Source organism: Delphinus delphis, chromosome X, assembly GCF_949987515.2.
Source record: "Delphinus delphis chromosome X, mDelDel1.2, whole genome shotgun sequence".
NCBI lineage: Eukaryota > Metazoa > Chordata > Mammalia > Artiodactyla > Delphinidae > Delphinus > Delphinus delphis.
Window position 1 is genome coordinate 81,548,465 of NC_082704.1, and position 21,964 is coordinate 81,570,428.

The following is a 21,964-nucleotide window of genomic DNA, read 5'->3' on the forward strand; positions in this document are numbered from 1 at the left end:
CTCACTGTACACCCTTCTGTATTGTTTAATTTTTTTTAACCTGGAATATGTTCTGCTTTTATTCAGTAGTAATTCCTCTTTTAAATAAATATTGCAATTCATGGTACAAAAATTCAAAATATACAAAAAGATACATGGCAAAAAAAAACAAACCAACTCTCTTCCACTCTTGACCCTAGCCACCAGTTTCTCCTCCTCAGAGATGATCAGTATTATCAGTTTGTTGTGTATTCTTCCAGAGAGACTATGCATATAAAGCAACTATATATAACTATACATATAAATACATTGTATATATACATACATGTTATATACACACAAATATACCTTTAAAAACCACAAATGATAGTATACTATTTACATAATATTCTGTACTTTGCTATTATCATTTAATATATCATGCTGATTTTTTCATATGAGTATGCAGAGGTTTGTCCTTATTTTTCACAGTTCCATCCTATTCCACTGCATGCATATGTTATCATTTATATAATTAGTCCTTTAATTAGATTGTTTCCAGTTTTCAGCTAGAACAAATAATGCTGCAGTGAATACTTTGTACAACTGCAATGCCACTGCTTATATTTCAGCACTGCCTTTGTTGTTCCAAGTGCTTTAAATATCTAAAATAAATCCCTAGAAGCAAAGTCAAAAATTATGTGCATTTGAACTTTAAAAGATCTCGCCAAAATGTTCTCCCTAGAGATTATACCATTAATACCCCTGCCTTCAATATTTGCAAGCGTGTGTTTCCCTCACCAATACAGTAATTGCTAATCCTATAGGCAAAATACCATGTTTCTGTATTGTTTTAATTTTTCTTATCACAAGTGAGTTTGATTATCTTTTTATATGCTTAAGATCTATATTTTTAACTTTTCATTTTATATTGGAGTATAGTCAATTAACAATGTTGTGATAGTTTCAGGCGTACAGCAAAGTGATTCAATTATACTTATACATGTATCTATTTTTTTTTCAAATTCTTTTCCCATTTAGGTAGTTACATAATATTGAGCAGAGGTCCCTGTGCTATACAGTAGCTCCTTGTTTGTTATCCTTTTTTTTTTTTTTTTTGGCCATGCAGCGTGTGGGATCTTAGTTCCCCGAACATGGATCAAACCTGTGACCCCTGCAGTGGAAGCGGAGAGTCTTAACCACTGGACTGCCAGGGATGTCCCCAGTCTTCTTTTATAAGGACACTTGTCATTAGATCAGAATGATCTTATCTCAAGATCTTTACCTTAATTGTATCAGCAAAGACCCTAATTTCAAATAAATTCACATTCTGAGGTTCTAGATGGATATATCGTTTAAATTTATTTATTTTTGGCTGCGTTCAGTCTTTGTTGCTGCACACGAGCTTTCTCAAGTTGTGGTGAGCGGGGGCTGCTCTTCATCATGTGCACAGGCTTCTCACTGCGGTGGCTTCTCTTGTTGCAGAGCATGGACTCTAGGCGCACAGGCTTCAGTAGTTGTGGCACATGGGCTCAGTAGTTGTGGCTCACAGGCTTAGTTGCTCCACAGCATGTAGGATCTTTCCGGACCAGGGCTAGAACCCGTGTCCCCTGCATTGGCAAGCAGACTCTTAACCACTGTGCCACCAGGGAAGTCCCTCCATTTTAAATATAGCCGTGTGTACGTGTCAATCCCAAATTCCCTAACTATCCCTTCCCCCAACCCTTTCCCCCTGGTAACCATAAGTTTGTTCTCTAAGTCTGTGAATCTGTTTCTGTTTTGTAAGTAAGTACCTTTGTATCATTTCCTTTTAGATTCTGCTTATAAGCGATATATGATATTTCTCTTTCTCTGTCTGGCTTACTTCACTCATTATGACAATCCCTAGGTCTGTCCATGTTGCTGCAAATGGCATTATTTCTTTCATTTTAATGGCTGAGTAATATTCCCTTGTATATATGTACCACATCTTCTTTACCCATTCCTCAGTCGATGGACAGTTAGGTGGCTTCCATGTCTTGGCTATTGTAAACAGTGCTGCAATGGACACTGGGGTACATGTATCCTTTCGAACCACGTTTTTCTCCGGATATATGCCCAGGAGTGGGATTGCTGGATCATATGGTAGCTCTATTTTTAGTTTTGTTGTTTTTTCTTTTTGTGATACTCGGGCCTCTCACTGCTCTCACGGCCTCTCACTGCTGTGGCCTCTCCCGTTGTGGAGCACAGGCTCCGGACGCGCAGGCTCGGCAGCCATGGCTCACGGGCCCAGCCGCTCCGCGGCATGTGGGATCCTCCCGGACCAGGGCACGAACCCGCGTCCCCTGCATCGGCAGGCGGACTCTCAACCACTGCGCCACCAGGGAAGCCCTATTTTTACTTTTTTAAGGAACCTCCATACTGTTATCCATAGTGGCTGCACCAATTTACATTCCCACCAACAGTGTAGGAGGGTTCCCGTCTCTGCACACCTGCTCCAGCATTTATTGTTTGTGGATTTTGGGATGATAGCCATTTTGACTGGTGATATCTGATTGTAGTTTTGATTTGCATTTCTCTAATAATTACGATGTTGAACATCTTTTCATGTGCCTCTTGGCCATCGGTATGTCTTCTTTGGAGAAATGTCTATTTAGGTCTTCTGCCCATTTTTGGATTGGGTTGTTTGTTTTGATGATGTTAAGCTGCTGTTTGTAAATTTTGGAGACTAATCCCTTGTTGGTCACATCATTTGCAAATATTTTCTCCCCATCTGTTGGTTGTCTTTTCGTTTTGTTTATGGTTTCCTTTGCTGTGCAAAAGCTTTGAAGTTTAATTCGGTCCCATTTGTTTATTTTTGTTTTTATTTCCATCATTGTTGGAGACGGATTGAAAAAAATATTGCTGTGGTTTATGTCAGAGTGTTCTGCCTATGTTTTCATCCAAGAGTTTTATAGTGTCCAGTCTCACATTTAGGTCTTTAATCCATTTTGAGTTTATTTTTGTGTATGGTGTTAGGGAGTGTTCTAAGTTCATTTTTTTACGTGTAGCTGTCCAGTTTTCCCAGCACCATTTGTTGAAGAGACTATCTTTCCACCATTGTATAGTTTGGCCTCCTTTGTCATAGATTAATTGACCATAGGTGCGTGGGTTTATTTCTGGGCTTTCTATCCTTTTCTATTGATCTATATATCTGTTTTTGTGCCACTACCATACTGTTTTGATGACTATAGCTTTGTAGTATAGGCTGAAGTCAGGGAGCCTGATTCCTCCAGCTCCATTTTTCTTTCTCAAGATTGCTTTGGCTATTCGGGGTCTTTTGTGTCTCCATACAGATTTTAATATTTTTTGTTCTAGTTCTGTGAAAAATGCCATTGGAAATTTGACAGGGATTGCATTGAATCTGTAGATTGCCTTGGTAGTATAGTCATTTTGACAATATTAATTCTTCCAATCCAAGAACATGGTATATCTTTTCATCTGTTTGTGTTGTCCTCGATTTCCTTCATCAGCTTCTTATAGGTTTTGGAGTACAGGTCTTTTGTTTCCTTAGGTAGGTTTACTCCTAGGTATTTTATTCTTTTTGATGTGATGGTAAATGAGGTTGTTTCTTGAATTTTTCTTTCTGATCTTTCATTGTTAGTGTACAGGAATGCAACAGATTTCTGTGTATTAATTTTGTAACCTGCAACTTTACCTAATTCATTGATGACCTGTAGTAGTTTTTTGGTAGCATCTTTAGGATATTCTATGTATAGTGTCATGTCATCTACAAACAGTGACAGTCTAACTTCTTGAAAATCCTTGCATCCCTGGGATAAATCCCACTTGATCATGGTGTATGAGCCTTTTCATGTATTGTTGGATTCGGATTGCTAGTATTTTGTTGAGGATTTTTGCATCTATGTTCATCAGTGATACTGACCTATAATTTTCTTTCTTTATGGTATCTTTGTCTGGTTTTGGTATCAGGGTGATGGTAGCCTCACAGGATGAGTTTGGGAGTTTTCCTTCCTCTGCAGTTTTTTGGAACAGTTTCAAAAGGATAGGTGTTAGCTCTCCTCTAAATGTTTGATAGAATTCGCCTGTGAAGCCATCAGGTCCTGGACTTTTGTTTGTTGGGAGTTTTTTAACCACAGTTTCAATTTCAGTGCTTGTGATTTGTCTGTTCATATTTTCTATTTCTTCCTGGTTTAGTCTTGGGAGATTGTACCTTTCTAAGAATTTGTCCATTTCTTCCAGGTTGTCTATTTTATTGGCATACAGTTGTTTGTAGTAGTCACTTATGATCCTTTGTATTTCTGTGGTGTCAGTTGTAGCTTCTCCTTTTTCATTTGTAATTTTATTGATCTGAGTCCTTTTCCTTTCTTTTCCTTTTTTCTTTTATTTGGTTGTGTGGGGTCTTAGTTGCGGCAGGCGGGCTCCTTAGTTACAGCACATGGGCTCCTTTAGTTGAGGCACGTGGGCTCCTTAGTTGTGGATTGCCAGCTCCTTAGTTGCAGCACGCAGACTGCTTAGTTGTGGCATGCAAATTCTTAGTTGTGACATGCATGTGGGATCTAGTTCCCTGGCCAGGGATCCAACCCGGGCCTCCTGCATTGGGAGCACGAAGTCTTAATCACAGCGCCACTGGGGAAGTCCCTCCCTTTTTTTCTTCATGAGTCTGGCTAAAGGTTTATCAATTTTCTTTATCTTTTCAAATAACCATTTTTTAGTTTCATTGAACTTTGCCATTGTTTTCTTTGTGTCTATTTCATTTATTTCTGCTCTGATCTTTATAATTTCTTTCCTTCTACTAACTTCGGGTTTTGTTTGTTTTTCTTTCTCTGGCTGATTTAGGTGTAAGGTTAGGTTGTTTATTTGAGATTTTTCTTGTTTCCTGAGGTAAGATTGTATTGCTGTAAACTTCCTTCTTAGAACTGCTTTTGCTGTATCCCATAGGTTTGGATCATTGTGCTTTCATTTTCATTTATCTCTATGTATTTTTTTACTTCCTCCTTGATTTCTTCAGTGATCCATAGGTTGTTGTTTTTTTTAATTTTTTTTAACATCTTTACTGGAGAGTACTTGCTTTACAATGTTGTGTTAGTTGCTGCTGTATAACAAAGTTAATCAGCTATATGTATACATATATCCCCACATCACCTCCCTCTTGCGTCTCCCTCCCACCCTCCCTATCCCACCCCTCCAGGTGGTCACAAAGCATGGAGCTGATCTCCCTGTGCTATGCAGCTGCTTCCCACTAGCTATCTATTTTACATTTGGTAGTGTACATATGTCAATTGCACTCTCTCACTTCTTCCCAGATTACCCTTCCCGCTCCCCATGTCCTCAGGTCCATTCTGTACGTCTGTGTCTTTATTCCTCTCCTGCCCCTAGGTTCTTAGGAACCATTTTTTTTTTAGATTCCATATATATGTGTTAACATATGGTATTTGTTTTTCTTTTTCTGACTTCTTACACTCTGTATGACAGACTATAGGTCCATCCACCTCACTACAAATAACTCAATTTCGTTTCCTTTTATGGCTGAGTAGTATTCCACTGTATACATGTGCCACATCTTCTTTATCCGTTCATCTGTAGATGAACACTTAGGTTCCTTCCATGTCCTGGCTATTGTAAATACTGCTGCAATGAACATTGGGGTACATGACTCTTTTTGAATTATGGTTTTCTCAGGGTATATGCCCAGTAGTGGGATTGCTGGATCATATGGTAGCTCTATTTTTAATTTTTTAAGGAACCTCCATACTGTTCTCCATAGTGGCTGTATCCATTTACATTCCCATCAACAGTGCAGGAGGTTTCCCTTTTCGCCACACCCTTTCCAGCATTTATTGTTTGTAGATTTTTTGCTGATGGCCATCCTGACCGTTGTGAGATGATACCTCATTGTGGTTTTCATTTGCATGTCTCTAACGATTAGTGATGTTGAGCATCCTTTCATGTGTTTGTTGGCAATCTGTTTATCTTCTTTGGAGAAATGTCTATTTAGGTCTTCTGCCCATTTTTGGATTGGGTTTTTGTTTTTTTTTGATATTGAGCTGCATGAGCTGCTTGTAAATTTTGAAAGTTAATTCTTTGTCAGTGGCTTCGTTTGCAAATATTTTTTTCCCATTCTAAGGGTTCTCATTTCGTCTTGTTTATGGTTTCCTTTCCTGTGCAAAAGATTTTAAGTTTCATTAGGTCCCATTTGTTTATTTTTTTTTAAATTTCCATTTCTCTAGGAGGTGGCTCAAAGAGGATATTGCTGTGATTTATCTCATAGAGTGTTCTGCCTATGTTTTCCTCTAAGTGTTTTGTAGTGTCTGGCCTTACATTTAGGTCTTTAATCCATTTTGAGTTTATTTTTGTGTATGGTTTTAGGGAATGTTCTAATTTCATTCTTCTACATGTAGCTGTCCAGTTTTCCCAGCACCACTTATTAAAGAGGCTGTCTTTTCTCCATTGTACATTCTTGCCTCCTTTCTCAAAGATAAGATGACCATATGTGCCTGGGTTTATCTCTGGGCTTTCCATCCTGTTCCATTGATCTATATTTCCATTTTTGTGCCAGGACCATACTGTCTTGATTACTGTAGCTTTGTAGTATAGTCTGAAGTCAGGGAACCTGATTCCTCCAGCTCCATTTTTCCTTCTTAAGATTGCTTTGGTTATTCGGGGTCTTTTTTGTTTCCATTCAAATTGTGAAATTTTTTGTTCTAGTTCTGTGACAAATGCCATTGGTAGTTTGATAGGGATTGCATTGAATCTGTAGATTGCTTTGGGGAGTATAGTCATTTTCACAATGTTGATTCTTCCAGTCCAAGAACATGGTATATCTCTCCATCTGTTTGTATTATCTTTAATTTCTTTCATCAGTGTCTTATAGTTTTCTGCATACAGGTCTTTTGTGTCCTTAGGTAGGTTTATTCCTAGGAATTTTTTTTTTTTGCTGAAATGGTAAATGGGGGTGTTTCCTTAATTTCACTTTCAGATTTTTCATCACTAGTGTATAGGAATGCAAGTGATTTCAGTGCATTAATTTTGTGTCCTGCTACTTTACCAAATTCATTGATTAGCTCTAGTAGTTTTCTGGTAGCATCTTTAGGATTCTGTATGTATACTATCATGTCAACTGCAAACAGTGACAGTTTTGCTTCTTCTTTTCTGATTTGGATTCCTTTTATTTCTTTTTCTTCTCTGATTACTGTGGCTAAAAATTCCAAAACTATGTTGAATATAGTGGTGTGAGTGGGCAACCTTGTCTTGTTCCTGATCTTATAGGAAATGGTTTCAGTTTTTCACCATTGAGAATGATGTTGGCTGTGGGTTTGTCATATATGGCCTTTATTATGTTGAACTAAGTTCCCTCTATGCCTACTTTCTGGAGGGTTTTTATCATAAATATGTGTTGAATTTTGTCAAAAGCTTTTTCTGTATCTATTGAGATGATCATATGTGTTTTCTCCTTAAATTTGTCAATATGGTGTATCATGGTGATTGATTTGCGTATATTGAAGAATCCTTGCATTCCTGGGATAAACCCCACTTGATCAATGTGTATGATCATTTCAGTGTGTTGTTGGATTCTGTTTGCTAGTATTTTGATGAGGATTTTTGCATCTATGTTCATCAGTGATATTGGCCTTTAGTTTTCTTTTTTTTGACATCTTTGTCTGATTTTGGTATTAGGGTGATGGTGGCCTCGTAGAATGAGTTTGGGAGTGTTCCTCCCTCTGCTGTATTTTGGAAGAGTTTGAGAAGGATAGGTGTTAGCTCTTTTCTAAATGTTTGTTAGAATTCGCCTGTGAAGCCATCTGGTCCTGGGCTTTCGTTTGCTGGAAGATTTTTAATCACTGTTTCGATTTCATAAAGTAGAATTGTGGTTGCTAGGGGCTGAGGGAGGGGGAAATAGGAATTGTTTAATGGGTATAAAGTTTCGGATTTGTAAGATGAAAAAGTTCTGGAGATCTGTCTCAAAGTGTGTATCCTTAACACTACCGAAGTGTACACTTTGAAAAGTGGTTAAGGTGGTAAATTTTATGTTATGTAATTTTTCTATCATAGTAAAAAACTTATATTAAAAAAAGCTAAAATAAAGTAGATGAAACAAGATTGACTTAATGTTGATATATGAAACGGGATACTGGTATCATGAAGGTTCATTATGCTATTCTCTTTACCTTTTTATTTTACAATTTTCCATAATCAAAAGTTTTTAAAATGAGTTAGTGAGCATGGGCTTTGTGGGCAGAATTTGAATCCTAACTCCAGTTTTTAAAAATAGCGATATAATTCAGATACCATAAAATTTGCCATTTTAAAGTATACAATTCAGTGGTATTTAGTCTATTCCACAGAGTTGTGAAACTATAACCACTATCAAATTCCAGAACATTTTTATCATCCCAAAAGGAAACCCAGTACCTGCTAGCAGTCATTCTCCAATCTTTCTTCCTCCCAGTCCCTGGCTGTTTCCCATCTTTATGTATTTTCCTGTTCTGTACAATTCATTTAAAAGTGTGTTTGGTTGCTTTCACTTTATAATTTTTTCAAGATTAATTCATGTTGTAGCATGAATCAGTACTTCGTTCCTTTTTATGGTTGAATAACATTCCCTTGTATGAATATACCATCTTTTGTTTATCTGTTGTTAGTTGATGGACATTTGGGTTTTTTCCACTTTTGACTGTTACGAATAATCCTGCTATGAACATTCACGTATAAGTTTTCTGTTTGTTTGTTTGTTTTTTGCGGTACGCGGGCCTCTGACTGTTGTGGCTTCTCCCGTTGTGAAGCACAGGCTCCGAACGCGCAGGCTCAGTGGCCGTGGCTCACGGGCCCAGCTGCTCCGCGGCGTGTGGGATCTTCCCGGACCGGGGCACAAACCTGCGTCCCCTGCATCGGCAGGCGGACTCTCAACCACTGCGCCACCAGGGAAGCCCCATGTATAAGTTTTTGTGTGAACATGTTTTCAGTCCTCTTGGGTGTATACCTATGAGTGGAATTACTGGATCATATAATAACCCTATGTTAACCGCTTGAAGAACACCTAGACTGTTTTCCAAAGTGGCTGCACAATTTTACATTTCCACCAGCAATGTACGGAGGATTCCAGTTTCTCCATACCCTCGTTATTTTACATTTTAAAACTTATAGCCCATCCTAGTATGTGTTAATTGGTTTTCTCATTGTGGTTTTTTGATTGGCATTTCTCTAATAACTAATGATGTTGAACATCTTTTCACGTGCTTATTGGCTAGCTTCACTTTTTAGCTGTGTGACATTGGTCAAGTTCTTCAACCTCTGAGCCTCGTTGTTCCATCATCTGTAAAAGGGAGGTAATAATGCATCATGATGTTATTGCAAGGTTAATGGACATGAGGTGTACTTGGAACAGTGCCTGGTATATAGTAGGTACTCCGTTGATACCTAATATTACTTTGCTACTTGAGCTCTAAGTAAGCCGCAATCCAGGCAGCCTTTTCCCAGTGAATTTTGTACATCAGTTGTTGAAGTCAAATACTGAGATGATGGTGCCCTTTCATTTGCCAGGGCTGCTTTCCTTTTTTACAGCCTCTGTAGGCCTTTCTTTGCTATTCTGTCAACTCTAGCTCTGTGTCCTTTCTAGTGCTGGTTAGGACCATGGAAGATACCCAATGAGAGGCAGAAGGAATCTATGGCCTTAAAACTTGCAGATGATGGTATTGTCAAATTACTTCCTTGACTGTGTCAGCTGTCTCAGTGCTATAACAGTTAAGAGGAGAGAAATAATGAAAGAATTTATGTAAGAGGTGGTAGCCCTATGGAAAGTATTTGGAACATTGGGCAAGACAGGCAATATGGCAGTCCAGGCAGGGAAACCAAGTGAGCAAAGAAAAGGAAACAGTAATCTTGGAGAAGGGTAGTTAGGAAACCAGCCTGGTAGGAGTAGGGTGTTGGGGAATTGTGAGGGATTATTTGTGAGATTCTTATTCTATTGTTTTCCATTACTTACCCCAGAATATGTAGTGAAAGAAGTTTTATATCTGGAATCATGAGATTTTTGTTCTAATCTTGGTTCTGCTGCAGATTAGCTAGATAACCATGTCAAGTCGTCTGTCATTTCTAGGGGGCTAGTTGCTTAAGCAGTAAAATGAGTAATTGGGCATATGTATATCAAATCACCTTGTTGTACACTTTAAATGTCTTATAATTCTATATGTCAATTATATCTCAATAAAGCTAAAACTTTTTAAAAAATGAGTAATTGGGATAGGTCAATGATTCTTAATTGCGAGTGTGCATCAGAACCTACTGGAAGCTATTTTGGAATATAGGCATTTTGATCACACTCGGGAAATTGTTTCAGCAGATCTGAGGTGAGACACAGGTTTTTATATTTTGAAAATGCTTTCCACATGGTTGTGATTTATATTCCTAGTGTTATAAGAGCCATTCGATTTGTTAAAGATCACTAGTCCTTGGCTTTCTGGAGTTGAAATCACTTGGATGGTGGCATAATCAGCTTTAGACCAGCTAAAGGTAATGTGTTGTAGCAGAAAGAGCATGGGCTTTGGTGTCAGTCTGACCTAGGTTCCTGTTTCCCAGCTCTGTAGCCCTAAACATGCCACATCACTTCTCTGAGCCTCGGTTTCCTCATCAGAACAGTGGGGCTTATAATGCCCACATGGTCAGGCTGTGATGATGAGAGAGAACATATCACACTTAGTACTATGCCTGGTACAAGGTAGATGGATGCCTAATCAGTGACTGGTATGAGAGGTATATGCTGGAAGAAACTGTCACCAGGGGACAGCATAAAACTGTACTCCTACCCTGACCTATCTGGAGTTAATCGTAACTCTAGACATAAATGTGTTGCAGTGCAAAGTAAGGATTTTTGCTTCCTTTGCCTGGATATCAAATAAATACAGACCTTACTTTGCTATCTGCTTACCAGTGTCCCTCCCCCTGTTGTGAGTTAATGTGTGACATGGCTATCTACTGTGACTAGACTCTCTTTCCATAGCTTAGAAAAAGATTAATGTGTTGAAACTCCTGTCAGACTCCAGAAAACTACCATTCCTTTAAAACTTAAATAAAAAAATAGGTCAGTTGAGTTCAACAAAACTATCAAGGTCTGCAAGCTCTAGAGACAAAAATCCAAACTTTGCTCCTTCCAGCTACATGACCTAGGGATGTAATGTAAAATGGGGATAATAATAATAGTTATGGCCTCATAAGATTGTTTTGAGTATTAAATGAGTTAATGCATGTAAAGTAATTGGAACCTTGCTTAACACATAGTACATGTTCAGTATCTGTTAGTAATTATTATTCATATTACTATGCACCAGATCTTATGTGGGAGCCAGGAATACAGAGATTATAAATAAAGTTTCTGCAGTCAAGGAACTTACTGTGGCAGAACCAGTATGCAGACCATTTCAGTATGCTTTATGTACAGCAATAGACACGTGCACAGGAGGGACACTTAACAGTCTGCCTCTATTACATTAAAAATAGTGCTCTCTAGGAAGAAGTTTGGTACAATGGAAAGTGTGCATTCTGGAGTCAGATCAGCTTGGGTTTGAATCTTGTATATACTTACTCAGTATGCAACTTTAGGGGAAGCCAACCTCTCGCAGCCTTAGTTTTTCCATTTCTAAAATAGGGTGAAGTTTCTGACTTCTAACTTTTGGAAATACCCTCCCTATTTGGGTGCCCTGCGGTCTAAGGTGCTCCTAAGAGAGAAAGCAGGGATTTTTTTTTTAAAGAGATGAACTTAGATTCAGATTCTAGCTATATGTCATTTAACCTTTCTGTGTCTATTTCCACTTGTAAGTTTTTTTTAAAAATTATTATTATTATTTTATATTTATTTATTTATTGGCTGCTTTGGGTCTTCGTTGCTGTGCGCGGGCTTTCTCTAGTTGCGGCGAGCGGGTCTACTCTTCATTGTGGTGCGTGGGCTTCTAATTGCAGTGGCTTCTCGTTGTGGAGCACAGGCTTTAGGCATGCAGGCTTCAGTAGTTGTGGCACGCAGGTTCTAGAGTGCAGGCTCAGTAGTTGTGGCGCACGGGCTCAGTTGCTCTGCGGCATGTGGGATCTTCCCAGACCAGGGCTCGAACCCGGGTCCCCTGCATTGGCAGGCGGATTCTTAACCACCGCACCACCAGGGAAGTCCCTCCACTTGCAAGTTTTTTCATCCATATCTACCTTGTCCATGGTTGTTCTGATGATGAGATAATGTATGTAGAGCACATGTGGTATATAGATAATGTATGTAAAGCACATATGGTGCTGAGCAATATATAATAGCTTTATTATCTTTCTAACAAAGTTCTCCTGTTATTGTTTAAAGTAAAAACTTAAATAATATAAACCATGTTAATTTCAGTATTCTTTTAAAGAACCTCAGGCCATAGTTTCATGCAAGGAGTCAAAAAAGACTGGACATTTGAATGAACGCATGGATAATGCTGCCTGTGTTTACAGGAATAATCAAGTTCTAGGGTAGGAGAGACTTTTCTTTTTAAGGCTATTTTGTTCAGCCTCATATAATCTTAAATTTCAACAAACTATAAAATTCAGTTACTAACCTTCCTGATTTCTAACCAAATATAGGTCAGCTTCTGTTGCATGATGTGTTCTTCTCTTCTTCCCTCCTAGGTCTTTCAGAGCCTTGAAGACCACCATTTGGAAGTGGTGGCTTTTTTCAGGGAAAATGGCTTCCATGGCCTTCTTGCCCATGACTCCGAGTATGCTCTCTACAATATTCCCTCTTACTATAGTTCCCATGCTCTGAAGCTGAGCTGGAATGGGAAGAACCTTACTACCAACCAGTTCCTGATGCAGGAGGTGGCCAAGCAGCTGGGCCTGAAGCGGATGAATTTTCCCATATTTGCTGCATTGCTAGGTAGGTGATCCAAAGAACAGACTCCAGTGATTGTTAAAGTTTCCTCTTGCAGTGTTAAGAGATGAAGATTAGAGTGATTTAGGTTATCATTGTTGGATTTATCTTCTGAAAGTCTGCATGCCGAACACTGTGCTTTTGGGCTTCTTAAACTCAGCATGTTTGTCTTATAAATTAATACAGGATATTCCAGAACATTATTTTGGTTCCTATAAAACTTTTTCTTTTGTTACATTCTATAAGTATTTTATGCAGAGTACCATCTTAGGCCAAAATATCTTACTAGCCCTAGACAACTTTGGTTTCCTACTCAGAGCATTAGCATTTCTTACCCACTGTCTAAATTTAGGTCAAGAACACAAATCATTCTGTATCTTTTTCTTTTTTTTTCTGTTGTGCTAACATTTTATTATGAAAATTCCCAAAAGTACAGCAAAATTGCAAGAATTTTGCTATGAAAATCCTATATCTACCACCTCTATTCTGCCATTAACATTTTACTATACTTGCTTTATCATATATCTGTCCATTCTATCCATCATCAATCTTTCTTTTAAAGGAGTATTTCAAAGTAAATTGCAGAGTGTTGATTATGTTTCGAGTTGGTTTTCCAAGTACTGACAGCATGAAGGTTAATATCTTGTCTCAGGTGTGACCTCTGTTTATAATCCCAAAGGATTTGAGCTTGGATAATCTAGTGGAGTCAGCACAAGTTTTGGAATTAGGCCTTGGACAAATCACTGAAGTTACACCTTCCTGGTTTCAGTTTCCTCATCTGTGAAATGGAATAATAATACTTCACAGTGCTATTGATAAGGTTAAATGAAATAAGATATATAAAATACCCAGCACTTAGTAGGCAGTGAGTAATTGGTGGCTGTTATTATAAAAGGCAGCATGACTGGGTGATAGAAAATAGCATGGACTTTGGAGTCAAACATTCCTAGCTTCTTATCCTGGTGTGGGCACTTATTAGATGTGGCCCCTTGGGCAAAGTCACCAGACTTGCTCAAACCTCAGTTTCCTTATCTATAAACTGGAGGTAATAATATTTACACAGTTATTATAAAGATGATATACATAATGCATGTGAAACATAGTAGGTAATCAAACATAGTTACTGTAGTTGTTACATTAAGAATATAGACCTATGTGAATTATTTGATTGTTTTCTCTCCCAGAAGTCCTTTCATGGCCTGGAGGTTCTAAGAAAACATTTGTACAGTCAATAAATGACAAATATACTTTATAGGTAACCACATTCTCCCAGATGAGGACCTGGCCGCTTTTCACTGGAGCCTCTTGGGACCAGAACATCCCCTTGCATCACTTAAGGTAACGTGACCCATTTCCTGCCTGTACATCAGGTTTTGATTGGAGTTTTGGTAGAATAAATATCTTTCATTAGGCTTAAAATATTTCAGACACTTATAGACAAAAACTTTATAATTATGATCAATACCCTTAAAAAGGAAAAACTCAGTTTTCCACCTAATGTGTAGGGAAAAATCCAGTTATTCCCTCCTATGTCTTTCTTTCCTGTGTTTCTCCTTTACTCCCATACTACTACCACACTCACACAGAACACTTCACTTCTGACACTTCTGGTCACTAAACATGTGGGGGTTTTTCCCTGCACAAAACAGTTTTCTGTGACACCAGCTGGGTGTCCTACAATTTAACTCAATTCTAACACCAACTACCTGAAGATAGCGTCAGATCACACAAGTTAAGGACTCAGTTCCACGAGACTTCCCCCCCACTTCAGACACCATTCACAAGCCCAGGTTATCACCTGTGCTTCCGACCAACCAACTAACTATAGATTAGAGGTTCCAGTGACCCCCTTCCCAGGTTCAATTAATTTGTTAAAGCACCTCATAGAACTCAGGGAAATACTTACATACATCACTTTATTAAAGGATATGATAAAAGAATGGAGATGAACAACTAGATGAAGAGATACATAGGGTGAGGTGTGGGAGGATCCCAAGCACAGGAGCCTATGTCCCCATGGAGTTGGGGTACATCACCCTCCCGGTACATGGATGTGTTCACCAACCTGGAAGCTCTCCAAAACCTGTACCTTTGGGATTTTATGGAGGCTTTATCATGTAGGCATGATTGATCATTAACTCCATTTTTAGCCCTTCTCCCTTCTCTAGACAATGGGGGTGGGGCTGAAAATTCCAAGCTTCTAATCATGGCTTGGTCTTACCAGTGACCAGCCCTCATCCAGGAGCCCACCCAGAGTCACCTCATTAGAGGAAGAGATGCTCCTAGTGCTCTTACCACTTAGGAAATTACAAGGATTTTAGGTGCTCTATGCCAGGAACTGGGGTCAGAGAACAATGTATATTTTCTATTATCTCATACCCTTATTATCTTAAGGATTCATACGAACCTATGAAGAAAAATACTAATACCCCAATAAATGAAGTAATGAGCAAAGGACAGAAGCAGACAATTCACAAAAGAGGAACTAGAGTGGCCAATAATATGAGTGGGTGTTAAACCTCACTGGTGATCAGAGATGCAAATTAAATGAGCAGTGTGATCTTTTTTTTTAACCTAAGGGTTTAGCAAATATTGAAAAATTAGTCTACCCGCTCCTACTGAGGCTGTGTTGAGACTGGTGCTCTCATACATTTCTGGAGGTAGTGCAAGCTTTTGGTGGTATTGTATTTCCCTAGTTCTTTCAGTCTCCTAGACTATTTCACACCTTTTCCTCTCTCCTTAAGCCTCTAATGCTCCCTCCTCCCTGCTCACTCTCAGCTCATAACTTGGCTTCCTGTTTCACTGAGAAAATTGAAGCAATGGGAAGAGAACTTACACCAGTTCCCACCCTTTCATCTTCTCACCTGCATGCTTTGCCCGCCTCAGATGACCTGTCCATGTTCCTGCCTAAGGCCAACCCCTCTACTCTTATGCTGGATCCATCCCCCATTGCTAACTTCTTTTTTTTAATATAAATTTATTTATTTATTTTTGGGTCTTCGTTACTGTGCACGGGCTTTCTCTAGTTGCGGCAAGCGGAGGCTACTCTTCGTTGTGGTGCGCAGGCTTCTCATTGCGGTGGCTTCTCTTGTTGCGGAGCATGGGCTCTAGGCACGTGGGCTTCAGTAGCTGTGGCACACGGGCTCAGTAGTTGTGGCTCGTGGACTGTAGAGCATAGGCTCAGTAGTTGTGGCGCACGGACTTAGTTGCTCTGCGGCATGTGTGATCTTCCCGGACCAGGGCTTGAACCCGTGTCCCCTGCATTGACAGGTGGATTCTTAACCACTGCACCACCAGGGAAGTCCCCCCCATTGATAACTTAAGGGCATCACTTCAGCAGTTCTCCCCTCTTTCTCCCACATCATCAGTTTCCCTCTGTTATTGGCTCTTTCCCATCAGATGCATAAGCATGCAGCCATCTTAAAAAATAAAACAAAACCTGCCCTTGACTTCACTCCCTCCACCCAAGCTACTGCTCCATATTTCTTCTTCCCTTATAGAAGACTCTTCTAGAGAGTTGTCAAGGCTTGAGCTGTTTACTATCCCCTTTCCATGTTCTGTCTTCAATTTGCTTTGCTGAAATTGCTCTCAACAAATTCACCATGACCATGATGTTAATAAATCCAATGGCCAGGTCTCAGTTTTCATCTTACTTGACCAGTCAGCAGCATATGACCCAGTTGCTCACTCTCTCTTTCTTAGAACATGTTCTTCATTTGGCTTTAAGGACACCACTCTCTTGTAGTTTCCTACCTACTTCACTGGCTGCTGCTTCTGTCTCCTTTGCTGCTTCCTTGTCTTGTCTATTCCTTAACTTTGGAGTGTCCCAGAGTTCTATCCTCAGTCCCTTCTCTTTTCTATCCACACGTGCTGCCTTGGTGATTGATCTCATCTAGTCTCGTGACTTTAAATACCATCTGTCCATTGATGAGTCCTAAATGTATGTCTCCAGCTTTGACCTCCCCTTTGAACTCCAGCTTCTAATATCTAATGGCCTACTAAATATCTCAAAGAAACATGTCCAAATGGAAACTCCTGATCTTTCCTCTAAACCTCTTCCTTCCACAGCCTTCACTAATTTTCATTAATGGCAACCTTATCCTTCCAGTTGCTCAGCCTAAAAGCCTTGGAGTCATCCTTGACTTCTCTCTTTCTCATGCTCCATATCTCCTCTTGTCAGCAAATACCATCAGTTCTTCCTTCAGAATATATCCACTTCTCACCATTTTCACAGCTACTACCTTGGTCAAGCCACCATTCTTGCCTGGATTATTATAACACTTTACTAACTGTTGCTCTTCTCTTGCACTCTTTCTTGCTCCGCCCCCTGGCCCCAAATCTATTCCTAATACAACAGCCAGAGTCATTTTAAAACCTGACTCCAATCATGTCACTTCTCTTTTCAAAATTCTCCAATGGCTCTTTATGTCACTCACCTAATCTTTACCATGGCCTACAAAGCCCTGTACTGTCTGGCCCTCTGGTACAGCTCTGATCTCATCTTCCCTTTTCTTTTGCTCATAGAACCTTTGCACTCACCATTCCCTCTGCTTGGAATGCATTTTCCTCCCACATAGATATTTCCTCACTCCTATAGGTTCTCTCAAATGTTCTTTTCTCAGAGTGACCTTTCCTGACACCCTGTTTAAAATTACATGCCCTGCCCCACACACAGTTGCATTCCCTACCCCCTTCTCTGCTGAGATTTTCTCCATAGCACTTATCTACATCTAGCACACTATACGTTTTACTTAGTCTGTTTGTTTGACTCCCCTTACCCCATCCCAACACACCTACACTAGAATTTAAGCTCCCTTGAGGGCAGGGAGTTTTGTCTATCTTGTTCACTGCTGTATCCCTGATGCCTAGGACAGTGCCTGGCACCCAGTAGGCAGTAAATATTTGTTGAAGGAAGGAATGATTATTTGGCTAAATAATTTATATAAAAAGCCTTAAAGAAGTTTATAGCCTTTTACTCAGTAATTACCATTCTAGGAAGCTTGTAATTAAATAATTGGAAGGTGGACAACAAATCATACCTACATTTCATCACAGCATTTAAAAATCCCTTATTTAAAAAAATTTCAAGCATCACAAAAGTAGAAAAAATAATATAATAATATAGTCAACCATCACTATAACATCTTCCAGATCCAACAGTTATTAAGATGTGGCCACACTTGCTGGGTTATTTTGTTGTTGTTGCTGTTGCTAATGTATTTTAAAACAAATGCCAGACCTTAAGTCATTTCACTCTCACGTTCTTTGATATGCATCTCTAAAACATATGGATATTTTCTTACATAAGCACAATGCCATTATTACTCCTAACAAAATTAATGATAATTTCTTGGTATCATCTTAATAACTAGTCCATTTTTAGATTTTCCTGATTGTCTCACAAAGGCCTTTTTGTGGTTAGTTCAAATCAGGATCCAAACATGGTCCACACATTACAACATTACCTTTAATAGCAAAAATTTGGAGGTGGCCAAAATGTATCATGAAAGAAAACTGATTAATTATGGCAGTGTCATAAAACAGTGGTTATCTTTGTAGTGGGATAATTGCTGCTATGGTTTTGTCTTTCTTTATACTTTTCAATCTTGGTTCCAAGTGTTCTGTACTGAAAATTAGAGGGAAGACTAAAAAGATTTTAACTGTCTCTCAGTGAATTAACTGAATTTGAATTCTGTATCTCACCCCTGTCTCACCCTTTTTCTTAGTGACCCATCTTTGATATCAGTGTGCCTGGCTTATCTTCCTTCTTCTAGGTCAGAGCTCATCAGCTGGTTCTTCCTCCCTGTGATGTGGTAATCAAGGCTGTTTCTGAGTATGTTAGTTCCATCAAAGACCCCTCAAACCTGGATGTGGTTGGGAAGGATGTTTTCAAACAGTCTCAGGTGAGCTAGCCTCTCCCTTCCTAAAAATGGCCAGTTTTCTTACCTTCACAAATACCACCAACAGATCTGATCTTTTTTGTGTTGCCTACCTCCTCTCCTCCTAGCTGCTTATCTTCTCTCTGCTTATAGACTGGAGCCTCAAAGTTTCTTTTAGAAAACATCACTAGGCCTGGATTTAAAGGATTCTTTACCTTTTTTCCACTGATTATTAAAGTTATATAAGCTCATCCTAGAAGATTTAGAAAATGTCACTTATGATCTCATTAACCAGAAACAACTTGCTATAGTTATCACTCTGGCATATATCCTTCCCTTTTTTCTTTTTTTGTTTCAGTGTATATTTTAATGTGAAGGAGGTCTTGCTTATTGAAGGATAATGGATACTGAAAAAGACTACTTAAGTAGGTCCATTTAAAACAAGAATCAATGTTTCATCGTTAATAGTGAAAAAGGGGCTCAACTGGGATTTTGTCTTGTGAAATGAAACTAAAAGTTAGGAAAATAAGTTAGTTTTATTTTTTTAAATTTCATCTATATTTACACTCTGGGTTTTTCAGTTTTATTTTTTAAATTAACATACAATAAAACTCACTTTTGCATCTGTGTGTAGGTAGTTACACAAATTTTTAACACATGTATAGATTTATGTAGCCAACATCACAATCAGGATCAGAACAGTTGAACCACCCCCAAAATTTCTCATGCTTTCCCTTTGCAGTCACATCCAAACTCATCCCTAATCCATGGAAACTACCAGTCTATTCTCTGTCATAGTTATATCTTAGAGAATAGCATGTAAACGAAATCATAGAGTATGTAATCTTTTGAGAATGGCATTTTGCATTCAACATAACGCCTTTGAGATTGTTCTAAATTGTTGCATGTTGCGTGTATGGATAATTCATTCCTTTTTATTGCCAAGTAGTATACATTGTGTGGCTATACCACAGTTTGTTTATGCATTCACCCTTAGAGGATATTTGAGTTGTTTCCAATTTTTGGTGGTTTGAATAGAGCTTCTATAAACATTTCTGTACAGGTTTTTGTATGACCATAAGTTTTCATTTCCCTACTGTAAATACCTAGCAATGGGATTTCTGGGTCGTATGGTAAGTATATGTTTAACTGTAACTTCATAAGACTCTGCCAAACCGTTTTCCAGAGTGGCTATTCCATTCCTTACCAGCACTTGTTATTGTTGGTATTGTTATTGTTACTATTAGTCATTCTAACAGCTATGTAGTGGTAGTTCATCATAATTTTAATTTGCATTTCTCAAATGACTAATGACGAACATTTTTTTTCTTGTGCTTATTTACCATCCATATATCCTTTCTGGTGAATGGTCTGTTCATGAACAGTCTTTTGCCCATTTTTTAACTGGGTTGTTTGATTACTTACTGTTGAGTTTCGAGAGTTCTTTATATATTCTGCATACTAGACCTTTGTCAGATATCTGGTTTGCAAATATTTTCCCCCAGTCTGTAGTTTGTCTTTACATTCTTTTAACAGTGTCTTTTGCAAAGCAAAAGTTTTCAATTTTTATTAATTTATAACTTTTATGGATCATGCTTTTGGTGTCATGTCTAAGAACTCTTTGCCTAACTGCAGGCACAATAATATTGTCCTGTTTTCTTCTAAGAATTATATAGTTTTACATTTTACATTTAGAACAAATCATCCATTTTGAGTTCATATTTTTAGAAGTGTGAGGTGTTTTGTTTTGTTTTTGCATATGGATGTTCAATTGTTTCAACAAAGTTTGGTGAAAAGACTCTTCTTTCTCCATTGAATTGCCTTTGTCAAAAATCAGTTGTCTGTATTTGTGTGGATGTATTTCTGGACTGTATTCTGTTCAGTTGTCCTATGTATCTATCTCTTTTGAAATAGCACACTGTTTTGAATCCTGTAGCTCTATGGTAAGACTTAAGATTGGGTGGTGATTCCTCTAATTTTATTCTTCTTTTTCAAAATTATTTTGTCTATTTAAGTTCATTTTTCTTTCCATATACATTTTAGAATAATATTGTCTATATCTACAAAAAATCCTGGTGGGTTTTAATTGGAATTCCTTTAAATATATACATGAATTTGGTGAGTCTTCAAATCCATGAATATGATATACCTCTGCATTTATTTATTTGTCTTTGATTTAGTTCATCAGTGCTTTATAGTTTTCAGCTTATGTCTTATACATTGTTTTATATTTATACTTAAGTATTTCATATTGCAGGCACCTATTATAAAAGATATTGTTTTGTTTATTTCAGTTTCTAATTGTTTGTTGCTAGTATATAGAAATATGATTGATTTTTGTTTGTTGACCTTGTATGCTGAAACCTTTCTAAACTCACTAGGAGCTTTTTGGTAGGTTTCTTGGTATTTTCTGTATAGGTGATCATGTTGTCAGTGAATAGGGACAATTTTAGTACTTTCTTTTCCAGTCTGTATGCCCTTTTTTTTCCTTGACTTACTGCACTATCTAGGATTTCTAAACAGTGTTGAATAGGACTACTGAGAGAGGATATCCTTGTCTTGTTCCTGATATTTGGGGAAAGCATTCAGTCAGCATTAAGTATAATGATAGGTTTTGTAGATGCATGTTATTAGGTTGAGGAAGATCTCTTCTATTCCTAGTTTACTGAAAGTTCTTATCATTAATGGATGCTGTATTTTGTCAAATGTATTTTTGTATGTCTATTGATAGGATCATGTGCTTTTTCTTCTTTAGTCCATTGATTTTTGAATATTGAGCCATCCTTGCATTCCCAAGATATGGCAAAAATGTATTATTCTTTTTTTACATTGTTGGATATAAATTACTAGTATTTCATTGAGTATTTTTATATGTATTTTCATGAGGAATATTGGACTGTAGTTTTTATGTGTGTGTGTTTTCTTTGTTTGATTTTGATATCAGGGTAATGCAGGACTCATAAAATGTATTGGCAAGTATTCCTTCCTCTTCCATTTTTTGGAAGAGATTGTGTAGAATTGGTGTTTTTCTTCTTTAATTGTTTGGTAGAATTTTCCAGTGATGTATCAGGCATGGATTTCTTTGAATTTATCTTGTTTAGGGTTTGCTGAGCATCTTTAATTTCTAAGTATATCTTTCACTAAATTTGAGAAGTTGTCAGCTATTATTATTCAAACAGATTTTCTGTTCCACATTCTCCTTTCCTCCTGTGACTACAATGGCACCAGTGTTTGACCTTTTGTTATTACCCCATAGATACTTGAGACT

General features: G+C 38.1%; 1 protein-coding gene across 2 annotated transcripts in view; it reads left to right on the forward strand.

Annotated features, from left to right (window-relative positions):
* Window positions 1-21,964, forward strand: part of FAM120C (family with sequence similarity 120 member C) — a 138,919-nt gene that overhangs the window by 14,853 nt on the left and 102,102 nt on the right. For both annotated transcript variants that reach the window (XM_060002200.1, XM_060002201.1), the window contains exons 2-4: window positions 12,577-12,823; window positions 14,073-14,155; window positions 18,592-18,720. In XM_060002200.1, coding sequence (XP_059858183.1) covers window positions 12,577-12,823; window positions 14,073-14,155; window positions 18,592-18,720 — 459 coding nt within the window. The remainder of the gene's footprint in view (window positions 1-12,576; window positions 12,824-14,072; window positions 14,156-18,591; window positions 18,721-21,964) is intronic.